The 14279-nt window shown below is 45.8% G+C and overlaps 3 protein-coding genes and 1 pseudogene across 4 annotated transcripts; all 4 read right to left on the reverse strand.

Annotated features, from left to right (window-relative positions):
- Positions 1-4741: 4741 nt before the first annotated feature.
- LOC308175439 (histone H3.2-like) lies at positions 4742-5137 on the reverse strand (the record flags this gene model as incomplete). Its single annotated transcript, XM_080551108.1, has 1 exon — positions 4742-5137. One exon carries the CDS (start codon positions 5135-5137, stop codon positions 4742-4744), a length of 396 nt encoding a protein of 131 aa, XP_080407234.1.
- A 1089-nt stretch (positions 5138-6226) lies between these two features.
- Positions 6227-7319, reverse strand: LOC308175440 (histone H2A-like; annotated as a pseudogene). The gene is made up of 2 exons: positions 7298-7319; positions 6227-6604 (listed from the first exon to the last, which is right to left on the reverse strand). The product of its transcript is annotated as a histone H2A-like (transcript).
- A 92-nt stretch (positions 7320-7411) lies between these two features.
- Positions 7412-8044, reverse strand: LOC308175434 (histone H1-like; the record flags this gene model as incomplete). Its single annotated transcript, XM_080551104.1, has 1 exon — positions 7412-8044. One exon carries the CDS (start codon positions 8042-8044, stop codon positions 7412-7414), a length of 633 nt encoding a protein of 210 aa, XP_080407230.1.
- Positions 8045-12298: 4254 nt separating this feature from the next.
- On the reverse strand, positions 12299-12685 carry LOC308175441 (histone H2B-like; the record flags this gene model as incomplete). The annotated part of the gene is made up of 1 exon (XM_080551109.1): positions 12299-12685. One exon carries the CDS (start codon positions 12683-12685, stop codon positions 12299-12301), a length of 387 nt encoding a protein of 128 aa, XP_080407235.1.
- Positions 12686-14279: the final 1594 nt, after the last annotated feature.

Below are 14279 nucleotides of genomic sequence, written 5' to 3' on the forward strand. Positions count from 1 at the left end.
TGACAGGGCTGACCCTGACCCATTGATGCCTTGTTCATATCTTGTTCATGTCATATCTTAGCTTGTTTATATCATATTGTTAATAATGTTCATGTCTTATCTTAGCTTGTTTATATCATATTGTTAATAATGTTCATGTCATATCATGTCAGTGGGGTAGTGGTGGTCTAGTGGATAGTGAGTTGGACTTGGGATCGGAAGGTTGTGAGTTCAAATCCCGCCTGAAGCCACACCACTACTAGTGTGCCCTTGGGTAAGGCACTTAGCCCTCAGTTACTCCAGGGGGAATGTCCCTGTAATTCGTAATTGTAAGTCGCTTTGGATAAAAGCGTCTGCTAAATGGCAAAATAAATAAAATAATGTCATATTAATCTTAGCTTGTTTATATCATATTGTTCTTATAAATAACTTATATTGCTATAAAACACACCTGCAGCCTCCTGTACTGATTTTTCCCTTCTCTTGCAGGCTCTTTCAATGTTTCGTATGTTGGCATACTGCATATAGCATTGTCTATGGTAGCCAATATTGTGGTTATAGTGGTTCTCCAGCTGCAAAGCCGCAGAGAGGAAAGTGCTACAGAGAGTTGTGAGATCGGGCCAGAAGATCATCGGCGCCCCCCTCCCCTCTCTGGAAGAGCTGTACAACACACGCTGCCTCAGGAAGGCCTCCAAGATCTCCAGAGACCCATCCCACCCTGGGAACGAACACTTTGTTCGGCTGCCCTCGGGCAGGCGGTTCAGGACCATGTCCGCAAGGACAAACAGACTGAAGCTCAGCTTCTACTCTAGGGCCATTCAGGCCCTGAACACAGCAAAGACCTAGGTTCTAGGCCCTGGACAATCTAGACAATTTGATGGCAGCTACTAGATTGTAATCAAGTGCAATACTGAAACACAACTGTGAACATTTCAAACCTGCAAACTGCGACACTTTAAATGAATGTGCAATAATACTATGTGCAATATGACAACCCTCGGGTACATAAGGTTCAGAGATAGGAAATGTTAGAATAGGTATAGTATAGCATAGAGTACAGCACAGTGTTTTATTTGTATAGTATAGTGGATAGTGTACATAGCCTTTATTTATGTAAACCAGCTCTTTTCCCTTCTTGTTTTTAGTTTTTTTTCCTAGCACCAGGGGAGCCCCCCCTCCCAAATTTCGTTGTTTGGTACCTGTACAATATCAATGACAATAAATACCATTCATTCATTCATTCATTCATTCAGATTGAGCTCTCTCTGTGAAGTCTGGAATCTGAGATTATTGAATCCCAATCCTGTGATGGTGTCAACAGTCAGAGGATGTTCATATCTGGTCATACTGGAGCTCTAATACATATTCCAGGGTTCATGTCTGGTGAGGTTGGACCTCTATTACATATTCCTGGGGTCAGGTCATCTTCATTTGAATGTTCCAATGATTGCAAATAGGACATTTGTTTTCAATGTTTTCTCAATAAACTGTAAAAGAGATTATTATTTTTTGAGAGATTATTTTTTTTTTCTACATTTAATGTTTTCCTTGTACAATGTAAATGACCCTAACAATCAAATCAGATTAAACTTTATTTACAATACATACTGTGGCACATTTCATTCACATATGCAGTATAGCCTAACGTGTTTTAATAACCCTGACATATTCAATACAACATGCTTTTATAATGTGCTCATTGTGTGTGGATTTATGGCAAATTCTTCTAATTTAATCCATTTTAAATTGAGTCTATAACACCACATAATGTGGAACATTGAAGGGGTCTGAACACTGTATTCTGTATATATACATATACTATCTATTTTAATAACAGCCTATGGGGGTACCGCATTTTAATGTCCTCCCAGCACCATTAAGCTTTAGCCAAAGTAAATCACAGACCTTGTGTGGAGAAAATCCGTGATCTACAGAATACACTGACTGACCCTGATTTACTTCGGATTATTTTACATAAGGACAATCACAACGAGTTAGACCAGCGGTTCCCAAACTTTTTCAATCAGGCCCCCCTTGGGTAATTGGAAATATTTTCGAGCCCCCGGTCCCCACCTAGATTGATATAATTAATTGTATAAAGTTGTAAAAACATTACATTTTCTCTTCTAATAATAACAAGACACATATATCCAACTATAGTTTTATATTTTATTATGGGTTGAAAAGGAACATAAGTGCTTGGCAAATGATCCTGTGCCACTGAAATATTCAACATATCAACATTAACTAATTTCTACTGCATCACTATTCTTACTCTACACATTCCTATCACAATTACGATCAATGACTTGTGTGTGCTTGCTTTGCCTTGCAAATCTTCTCAAAGCGGGGTTGTTGTTTTGAGACTGCCACTCTCAGTTCATTCTCAATGTTCAACTTCGACCTGTATTTGCTTTTGATAGCAGCAACAGCAGAAAAGCCTATCTCACACAGGTACGATGTTGCAAAAGGCAGCAGTATTCCCACAGCTTTCTGTCCAATGAGAGGGTAGTCCTTCTCCACTCCCATCCAAAACCCAGCCAAAGTCGTGGATGTGAACTGCAGCCTCATGGTTGACTCTGAAGTCATGTCGATGTACTGTTCCTCTTCCGCAGTGCTGAACATGGCAGGTGGTGGTGCAACAAATGGATCTCTAATCCAGTCGTATTTGGCACTGTCATCCACAGAGAAGTATTTCTGGAAGCTTTGTTTCAAGGCTGAGATGTGCTCTCTCATACATGGAACCACTGTGCTCTGCAGCTCATTGGTCTCGATGAATGCCTTCAGATTCCCAAATGAGTCGATGTCCCCCTGTTCAAGTCTCCTGCCCCACATGTCCAGTTTCCGTGTGAAAGATTGTATCCTGTCTGCCAGATGTGGAAGGTGTGTGTTGTTGCCCTGCAACTGTAGATTCAATTCATTGAGCTTCTCAAACATGTCGCTTAGGTAGGCCAATTTCATGAGGAAGTCTTCATCATTAAACTTGCTGGCAAGTTCGTTCCCTTCCTCCTCCAAGAAGATTCGGATCTCATCTTTCAGCGAAAATGAAATAGCACGGCTGTGTGCTCGGAGCCCATCTCCTCGTACAAAGCGGAAAAAATGCGAGCTTTCAGTGGTCTTGTTTTTATGTAATTGACGGTGGTGATAAAATCAGACAAAACGTCATTCAACTCTGGATTCAGCTGCTTTGACGCGAGTGCCTCCCTGTGTATTACGCAGTGAGTCCACACTGCTTTCGGTGCAACGCGCTTGATGAGCGTCTGGAGCCCTCCCCGTTTTCCTGCCATGGCCTGGGCACCGTCGGTGCATATCCCCACACAGTCCTCCCATTTCAGATCGGCTTCACTCAGGTATTTGTCTATGATTTTGAACAGTTCATCAGCTGTTGCTCTGTTTGGGACATAGTTGCAAAATAGCAAATCCTCGCTCAAACCCTCCGCATCAATGTATCTGACATACGCTATTAACAGACAGTCCTTGTTACTATCTGTGGCCTCGTCTACCTGGAGCGCAAAGCGTTGGTCTTTTATTTTCTCAACAAGCTGCTCTTTCATGTCTTCTGAGATGTCATTGATGCGTCTCGCAATAGTGTTGTTTGACAGGGGGATAGCATTGAGTTTTTGGGCTGTTGCCTCGTCTATCATATGTGAAACCATATCTATCGCAGCAGGGAGTATTAACTCCTCAGCGATGGTGTGTGGTTTTTTAGACTGGGCGATACGATATGCCACTTTGTAGGAGGCAAGTTGAGCATTAGACGTAACAGATGCTGTTTTAACGAAACGGCTCTGCTGACCACGGTATTCTTGGAGTTTTCTCTTGAAGAAATCGAGGGGCTTCTTCACATCAGTCGGGTGTGTGGTCTCCAAGTGACGTTTCAACTAGCTAGGCTTCATGCTATCTGCCGCTAAAGTTTTGAGACAGAGGACACACAGTGGTCGTTCCTCCGCACCGACCACATTAGACGTGAAGCCCAGGGAGAGGTATGTATCGTCATACTTTCTTGACTTTGGCTTTGGGACGTTTGTCATGGGCTCCTTCGCTTTTCGTTTAGCTTCTGGCTCTTTCATAAACTTATCCATTGTTGTTGTTGCTGCTAGATAGCTGGAATGATGGGGAGGGAGAGCGCGCGTCAATGACGTGAATGGAGCCCCCCCTGGGCTCGCGCCCCCTCGCAGCCTCTTTGTTACAGTTTATGGCCTGCGCTCCATTCAGGTTCTCATTTTTATTATAAAATCATCCAACACCCCTGATGGTAACCTTAAGCAAGCAGTGTTTGTTTACAGCTCTTGTGTGTGCATTTTTTCCCTCCCATATTATTTGAATTAATTAATTAATTAATTAATTGTCATTGATATAGTACAGGTACCAAACAACAACATTTGGGAGGGGGGGCTCCCCTGGTGCTAGGAAAGGAAAAAAAAAAACTAAAAATAAAATAAAATGAAATAATAATCTGCGCCCCCCCTGCAGTACCCCCGCGCCCCACTAGGGGGGCGCGCCCCACAGTTTGGGAAACACTGAGTTAGACCATCACAACGAATTCACACATTAAGGCCTTATGCTGTTGTGAATTGGCCTACACGTATTTCGGTTACCGAGATGGCACGGTCAGCATCCCTGCAGGCTACTCATTTGAGTCGTATAGCCTATAGATTAAAGCCCTACACAGGTGGTAAATGGAAACACGCCTTTGAGGGAAATATTGAGGTGGCTCTTAAAAGAGCCTTTGGGGATTTCCTCTCAGATCGGTGTGGTCATCTTAGGCGCGCTCTCCACGGATACGGCGGGCCAGCTGGATGTCCTTGGGCATGATGGTGACCCTCTTGGCGTGGATGGCGCACAGGTTGGTGTCCTCGAACAGACCGACCAGGTAATGCAGGGCCATCACAGCAGAGCTCTGGAAGCGCAGATCGGTCTTGAAATCCTGGGCGATTTCTCTCACCAGGCGCTGGAAGGGCAGCTTGCGGATGAGCAGCTCGGTGGACTTCTGGTAACGACGGATCTCCCTCAGAGCCACGGTGCCAGGCCTGTAACGGTGAGGCTTCTTCACGCCGCCGGTGGCCGGGGCGCTTTTACGGGCAGCCTTGGTGGCGAGCTGCTTCCTTGGAGCTTTGCCGCCGGTGGATTTACGAGCGGTTTGCTTGGTTCTGGCCATGACGATATCTTCCTTCGTTCAGTTGGAGTATAACCAATCTCAACAGAACGTTGTACATTTATAAACCCCCAGTCGTGCCCCGATTGGTTGGCGACTATAGACGAGCTCATTGGCTCGTTTGCGCCTCCTTCTCCGGCTGCCATTGGACACGAGCACCGTCCGCGCCATTGCCGCCACAAATTCAAACACTTAAACCCTGCCGCGCGCTTCCTTTGTTTGGCCCCTCCCCCAAACTATTGGCTTCAAAGAGATGTAATTCTGATATCTTTTGTCAATGATAATCTATCCTTTAAATTATATTTTTTTAAAGCCAAAACAAATGTGAAGATACAACAAAGTATGTAATGTACGACTATATGAATACAAATGAACAAGAACAGTGTAAACATTATGTACAGAGATCAGCGTGGTGCAGACACTTATTTTGTCTTTACGGTGGTTGTGTTCCATTGGACGTCCTTTAATCTCGCTGCTGTTGTGGACATTGTTGTCCTCTATCCTTAATCTATAACTTCATCATTGTTGTCCTCTATCCTTAATCTATAACTTCATCATTGTTGTCCTCTATCCTTAATCTATAACTTCATCATTGTTGTCCTCTATTCTTAATCGATAATTTCATCATTGTTGTCCTCTATTCTAAATCTATAACTTCATCATTGTTGTCCTCTATTCTAAATCTATAATTTCATCATTGTTGTCCTCTAATTTTAATCTAAAGTTTCATAACTAGTTGTCCTCACCCAGTTCATACAAATGATGAACCAAACAAACGCAAACTATATGGAAGAACAAGGTCCACTACACAAGGAAGGGGTGATGTTTAAAACCTTATGAAGGACTGAACGTTATTTCTAATGCTGAGGCAGTGACATCACGAGGATGTTTTCTGCCCAACCCTGTGTAATATGTATGGGTGCGTCCTCTGCCTCGTACATGAAATCATAATTAGTGTTCTTCACAACATGAAACACGCATAACGCAGACAAACAGTGGAGGGAGAGATGGACTGCACTTTTGGAGAGAGAAGTGGTTGGCTCTTAAAAGAGCCTTTGGGGGGTTTGAGGAGGTGAAGCCGCGGTGGGACGTTTACTTGGCCTTGGCGGGCTTCTCGGTCTTCTTGGGGAGCAGCACTGCCTGGATGTTGGGCAGCACACCGCCCTGAGCGATGGTCACACCGCCCAGCAGTTTGTTCAGCTCCTCGTCGTTACGGACGGCCAACTGCAGATGACGGGGGATGATACGAGACTTCTTGTTGTCGCGGGCGGCGTTGCCGGCCAACTCCAGGATCTCAGCCGTCAGGTACTCGAGCACGGCGGCCAGGTAGACCGGTGCGCCGGCGCCCACACGATGGGCATAGTTGCCCTTACGCAGGAGCCTGTGTACACGGCCCACTGGGAACTGGAGTCCAGCGAGAGGAGCGGGTCTTTGCCTTGGCTCTGGCCTTGCCTCCGGTTTTACCTCTTCCTGATATGGTGATGGTTTAGTAGGATTTCGTGATAGCTGAAGAAAAGAACAAGCGATAACACTCCTATTGCTCTCAGCGTTGTTCTTATAGCTCGCCCTGACGGCTTCTCATTGGCCACCGGGTCGATGTCACCTCATCCAATCAACGGAGACCGTTTCACTTCCGTCTTTGTCTGTCTCGCGCGCAGAAATCAAAGATGGATTCAAACTCGTCCCATGATTAACGAAACTAGTATATACTATAGAACATAATACACATTTTTATTTAAATTATTATTATTACCACATACTAAGTTGTGTATTGCATTAGGCTATCCCAGCTCTCTCTGCTACTTCTGAATGACTTAACAGCGAAAAGTTGTCTATTATCTCCCGCGCATTTCTATTCAAATGTAACATAATAATGGTGTATTGGAAAGAGGAACTACATCTGAATGTGTTGATATTATAAGCAATTTTGTGTTTTCTGTCATACCCCCACCCCCTCTCTCCCGCACACAGATCTACCGAGTGGCACTTTATAGCGTCAAAGTTTATGTAAACTACGCCTAGATGTCAAATCACTCATTACTGCCATTTCAATCTCCTTTCTTACTATCATGTCAATCAATAAGTATAACCAATATTGTCGTGTATATGTAAATGTCAATCCGTGGTGTATATGGAGTACAATACTAACTTTCTAAAACATACGCTTGACTTTTTCTGTCGTCATGGATGAAAATGCGCTTTTTTATGGTCGTGTGGGTGGCTCTTAAAAGAGCCTTTTTGTGGTACAAATGGTGTCGGACAGAACCCTTTGAATGTTTACTTCTTCTTGGGGGCTGCCTTCTTTGCCTTGGACTTCACCGTTTTGGGTTTGGCTACCTTGGGCTTGGCTGCCTTGACGGCCTTTTTGGGGCTCTTAGCCGGAGCCTTCTTGACCGGTGTGGCCTTCTTCGCCTTCTTGGGGCTCTTGGTGGCCTTCTTGGTGACTGCCGCGGGCTTCTTTGCTTTCTTGGGAGACTTCTTGGCCGCAGCGGGCTTCTTTGCCTTCTTCGGAGACTTCTTGGCAGCGGCGGGCTTCTTTGCGACCGCCTTCTTGGGTTTCGGGGCGGCGGCTTTCTTCGCCGGCGGCTTCTTGACCGCCTCGGAGGCTTTCTTGTTGAGCTTGAAAGAGCCGGAGGCCCCGGTGCCCTTGAGCTGGAGCAGAGTGCCCTTGGTGACGAGGCTCTTGACGGCGACCTTGACGCGGGAGTTGTTCTTCTCCACGTCGTAGCCACCGGCAGACAGCGCCTTCTTGAGCGCGGCCAGAGACACGCCGCTCCTCTCCTTGGATGCGGACACGGCCGTCACGATGAGCTCGGCGACGCTGGGGCCAGCTTTCTTGGGCCTGGCTGCTGCCTTCTTCTTGGGGCTCTTGGCCGGCGCGGGGGTTGCTGCTGGTGCGACTTCTGCCATGTCTGTAGAAAGTCTCGTTCGTTCCGGTAAACCAACTAGTCTGCAAAGCTGCTCTGTGAGAATGAAGCTCAACCCGGAGCAAGGGGCTGTCCTTAAACGCGGCATGAGAACCGTGTAGACTCAACCATCCCTGCTCAGCAGTCGCTGCCGAAATATTCGGGCGCCTGTGTTTTCTCCTCGCGAATAACGGGCCAAAATGTACCGGTGGTGCCGAGTTGAGGTCCAAATGCAAACGGGCCAGCGAGCAGACTTGCCTCCGGTTAGAATAAAGTCATGTGAGCCGCGAAGGCCTCGTGAGTTTTGTTGTGACTCGATCAAAACCCCACCGTTGCACCGTCGGAGGGAGCGGTGCGCACAGCTTTTCCTGTGTTATTTGTCCCCTAAAGTGTCTTACATTGCATACGATTGGGACCAGCACTCGTTGTCCAGGTTGCCAGGTTGTCTGGCGAGGGAGTCCGAAGGTTGAGGGTCCCCCGATGTGGTGCGGGGTGTTATAAATATGAGCTATTTTGGTGGTCGTGAAACACAGTCGCGGGGATGGGGCTGAGAGCTTGTCCCTATAGGTGATTTTTCAGATGGTGTCCCTCTCCCTCCTATTAAATCTAGACAAGACAAGTGAAAGCCATAGATAGACTATGGTTGCTGCATGTCGACTCTGAGGAATCAATTGCGATATTATCACCAGAATTGTGTCGAGGACATCAGCAGCCTTATGATGAATATGTTCGGCTACTAAACTAGTTGGTAACTAGCTGAAATTGCAATCATAACTTTGTTTGTAAATAAATAAATAATAATAGTAATAAGTAAATTCAATAAATTAAATGTGCTTATGTATGTGTTGTTTATCGATGGTGACGTCAGCGTGCCTCCTCTCTCCATGTGTGTGTGGGTCTTTGTGGACCGGGGTGTTTAAATTACATCACATTTGTAATGTAACATAATATGATATAATATAATGGTTCTGCCGCTGCTTGGCTGTCCTTGAGCCTCGTATTAATCGTATTAAGGCTGTTGAGGAGCGAGTGACAGACAGACAGGCAGCGAGTTGTTTGACTAGTTTGACGTTGGCTGCATGTCAATCATCTAAAGTGGCTTCCCCTTATCTTCATGGACAAGACATGTGGGGAATTCACCACAATCAATCACCATATATTACCAGCTTTGTAGTCACTCCTGTCGTTAACATTAAATGTAACCTAAATGTACACCAATCTGTCTTTACACCCGGCCATAGCACAGGCTAGGTGTCTACACGTGTCTTACATTGATTCAGTCCAGGACCAAGATGCAGCTGGTCTGGCTGGAGGAGGACAGGCATTTCTGCCTCATCAACCTGGTAGTCTTCATCGCCGTGGCCAAAGTTAACAAACACTTTGGGAGAGAGTATTGTTGAGACCGCACACGCTTGTAGCTGTTCGTGTTTGTGTTTTGTTTCTGTTCAGTTTTTTTTTGCTCGGTTTAGCTCACATGTTCTGTTATGATTTTGTAATATTTGGTGTACAGTTTTGAGTATTACTTCTCAAGTGTTATTTCCTTTAATATGTTCACACCTCTAATGAGCAATTAAAAAGTCGTCACTTAGGGGCACATGTTCATGAGTGCGTTTCTCTTACTTGCTAGAGGATACTTAGTTATATGATACTTACTAAAAACCTAATAATAGCCACTAATTCTTATAGCATTATGGCCTATGGCCTTAGCATAGCTAACTTTTTCTTATGATAACTCGAACATGTGATTTTTCTGGGTCACAGCAGATCAATACGAGGGCAGGTGCCCCAGTAAAAGGGGTCTAGCAGCAACACCCATGCCTGAAGTGCTCCAAACGTGTCTTACCTGACCCCCTACTGCCCAATATTGGACAAGAGCTCACCTGGCTGCTAGTGAGTTTCTTGGCATTGCAACAAGAGAAATGAAGTTGCGGTAGTTATAGAGATGAGTTATGCGTATGATGCAGGAACTGTGATGGTTGCTTTTTGTACAGTACTCTTGAACTGAAAATATATCCACGTGTGCTATTAAACCAGTATCTTGTCTTATGGTAGTCCACATACATGTGGGAACAATAGTGCCCAAGGTATATGCTCTGAGTCGCTGCATACTGGGGCATTTCTGCTGAGCATTTCTGCTCATGTGGAATGTGCATTTCTGCTCATGGTTGTGAAACCATAATTTTAGTTATCCATGTATTTGATACTCAAATATTTACTTTTAAAACATGTACTGTTATTTCATTGCAAAACTTTAAAAAAATAAAATAAATCTAAACTGTCTTGTGCAGTCTACTTTCTTACAAATATTCATCTTACATATACAGTATATCCATTCCTTAAAGTAGGAAGTTCACGAATCAAATGCAAATGCTTCAGCTCTATGAGCAACCATCCCTGTTAAAAATGTGTCATTGGGAATTCTACAAAACGCTGACTAGTGTGCATATCGTGATGATCAAAGTTATGACTATTGTTGATTACTCTGATCTTGGTGTCAAAACCATAATAGTGGAGGCTAGTCATGAGGTGACGGTAAATACTTTAGTCCATGTGGTAGCCCATGTGTTCAGCCTCAGGCTTGGTGCATCAGCTCTACAGCATCATGACCGTTTTGAATAATGGCTGACTTGTAGCTACTGTATGTAGGGGTTGGGCATGACCTCAGAATGTAGAGAGTGTCCCTGTAGCAACCTCTGGACCCCAATCACCACAGCAGAAGGTTAACACAGAGTAGAATAGTAGAAATGTGTTATCCTACATATTGGTAAAGCTATATTGGATGAGATGGGGTGAGATGTCTATAATCATCAGACAAGAAAGCCGGCTATGAGTGTAGGGCGCGAGGCATCAGTGGGGACACCTCCCACCCCAGTCAGCCCTGCTTCCCCTCCTCCCACACGGCTGTACAGGAGACTACATTCCTGCACCAGGAGGCACACAAACTGTTTTCCCTGCAGCTGATAATCTGCTTAACTCAAAATCCCTGCGGTAGCCTAGCCGCCCCTATACCTCTACCCCCAGCCCCCCCCCATACCTCTACCTAGCCCCTCCAGCCCCCCAACAGGAGGAACATTGCACACACCCCTCTACCTCTACCCAGCCCCCCAACAGGGGGAACATTGCACACACCCCTCTACCTCTACTCCCAGCCCCCCCCCCATACCTCTACCTAGCCCCTCCAGCCCCCCAACAGGAGGAACATTGCACACACCCCTATACCTCTACCCAGCCTTCCAGGGGAGGCTGGTGGAGGTAGAAACCAGCGGAGGCTGGTGGAGGTAGAAACCAGGGGAGGCCGGTGGAGGTAGAACACCAGGGGAGGCTGGGGGAGGTAGAAACCAGGGGAGGCTGGTGCATTTTCAACTCCACTGCTCTGAATCTAACCTGTCAACCAGCCTGTACCTGTTTGAAGGTGAACTCCAGCTTCCCTCTGTCTCCAGCGATGGCCAGGGAGAGTGTGCCGCTGTTCCACTATATGTAGGGTGATCTATGCAAATTAGGCGGCTCCTGACACTCTTCCCGCGCCGGACTCCAGTTCCCCGTCGGCCGTGTCCACAGGCTCCTGCGCAAAGGCAACTATGCCCAGCGTGTGGGCGCTGGCGCACCGGTCTACCTGGCCGCCGTGCTCGAGTATCTGACTGCTGAGATCCTGGAGTTGGCCGGTAACGCCGCCCGCGACAACAAGAAGACTCGACAACAAGAAAAGTAGCATATGTCATAATATAATAATAATTGTATATAATTGATAGGTATATAATATGTACATTGTGAAGTTCATTCCCAGCTCTCTGTAGTACGTTACTCCTGACTGAGCGAAAAGTGTTATCGCCGTGTTAAAAACGTGTAAAAGTGAAAAAAGAGACATCCAATTCTATGGAGACATTCCTACTCAAACCGAAAAATGATGGCCACTCTGATAAGGTAACAGCAGCAGAAATAACAACTATAGGCCTAGTTGTCAAATCGTTATTGTGTGTATTTTCTGAAGTAAAATCATTATTGTATGATTCAGTGGTTGACACTGATGTAAAGCAATTTCTAAAACACACACGGGGTGGTGGCTTTCTTCGCCGGCTTCTTGGCCTGTAGGAAGTCTCGTTCGTTCCGGTAAACCAACTAGTCTGCAAAGCTGCTCTGTGACAGATACAATACAACATTGTAACACGCGAGATCAACCCGCTATGGAATTGGCCTTATGTTGAAAGGGTGGGCGGCTCTTAAAAGAGCCTTTGGTGTTAGTGGGGCAGCAGAAGCGCTACTACTTGGAGCTGGTGTACCTGGTCACGGCCTTGGTGCCCTCGGACACCGCGTGCTTGGCCAGCTCACCGGGAAGCAGCAGCAGACGCACGGCGGTCTGGATCTCCCTGGAGGTGATGGTACGACGCTTGATGTAGTGGGCCAGGCGAGAAGACTCACGGGCGATACGCTCGAAGATGTCGTTGACGAAGGAATTCATGATTCCCATGGCCTTGGAGGAGATGCCGGTGTCGGGGTGGACCAGCTTCAGGACCTTGTACACGTAGATAGCGTAGCTCTCCTTCCTGGACTTTCTGCGCTTCTTGCCGGTTTTGGTGGCGGTCTTGGTGAGCTGCTTCCTGGGGGCTCTGCCGGTGGACATAGGAGCGGTTTTCTTGGTTCCGTTCATCGCGCAAGTTTTCTTCTTCCAGTTGAAGTAGAGATAGATTTACAGACTCCGAGTTACGTTTATACAGTCTCCCTCTTCGTTGATTGGATGAGGTGACATCGAGCCAGTGGCCAATGAACGCCTTCCGTCCGCGGGTCTGCTTCCCGGGCTTGGCCATGAATCTCCATTATAGGTCGTCTCTCTCCAACTGTTATAATCAACCTGCTATTCAAATTATAGACTTCATTTCTTTGTGAGGGGGTCAACTCACAAAACTCACAGGTTCAGGACAGGGAAGATGACATCATTAGCCCTCCACTATGTGTTCTGTTCTCCATCTGTGATAATAATCCCTGTGAAAGGGGAACAAATCTGTCCAAATCATGAATGAATCTCATGACCACTGGTAAGAGATGAAGAACGGGACCATCATTTTGATACATGAAAATCCCTCCTGCTAAAACTGTAAATGATGTTTCGAACTAACTTTGGCCTTTTTCCCCCCCGAGTGCCTTACTATTGCTATGCTTATGTACTGTACATTGTATGCCCTGTGGCTGAGTTATGATCATTATTACTGCCCACAATGAAGGCTATTCCATGCAGTATAGAGTCACAGATGTACCGTTATATCATTTAATATTCATATCCGACTTGCTGAAGAATGCTCAGATCGACTACTGAAGAAGCTGAAGGTGTTGATGTTGTTTGTGTGTTATCGTTATATATTATAGTTATAACGTTATCGCAGAGTTGGTGGTCTGTTTAATTTTGCTACACATTTAATATACACTATAAATATCAAGTGAATAAAAGTCATGCTTCATTGCTGCTTTATTCTGTGGCTATCCGCCGCCTGGCTCGCCGTGGGGGTGTGAAGCGCATCTATGGCCTGATCTATGAAGAGACCCGCGGTGTGTTGAAGGTGTTCCTGGAGAACGTGATCCGTGACGCCGTCACCTACACCGAGCCTAACCCTAACCCAACCACCACATCTGAACCCAAAGGCTCTTTTAAGAGCCACCCATCTCCACACTCAAGAGAGTTGAATCCATCAGTAACATAGCAGTCCTGTCTACACTTTAAACACAAGAACAAACCATTTACGTTGCCAAATCAGTAGTTCACAAGCACTTCCACGCTCCCAACGGTCCTCATTTCCCTCCATGGAAACCTGGTCGTTTATATTCTGTTCGGCAAATATCCACATAGTTTAAGACTGCGACCATGCTTGTCCTTGCAATGTATTGCCATGTATTTCCCAAAAAAATGGAAACGTTATTTTGTGGATTATTCCTCCCCTTTAAAAATACCAATTGGTATTGTATCTTATATCGTTGGAAAGCCTGATTAGTCACCTTTACAACGAGGTACAACTTGTAAGGATAATGCATGCGTGGAATGAGCAACACAGCTAAACGTGTGGGTAGCGGCCCCAAAATCGCCTGCAATATTCTTCTGTTGGTATCGTTTTGAGTTGCTTGGTGGATTGGATGGTTGCACTCTCCCACAGTAATAAGGAAAAAACAACACATATTGGCCATTTTTACACTTTATTCATTTTACACTGTCAGGGACCTCAGTAGCGTTTGGAAGATCCAACCTCGTTGTACCT

The sequence above is a fragment of the Nansenia antarctica genome, assembly GCF_963989245.1.
Source record: "Nansenia antarctica genome assembly, contig: SCAFFOLD_180, whole genome shotgun sequence".
In the NCBI taxonomy this organism is placed as follows: domain Eukaryota; kingdom Metazoa; phylum Chordata; class Actinopteri; order Argentiniformes; family Microstomatidae; genus Nansenia; species Nansenia antarctica.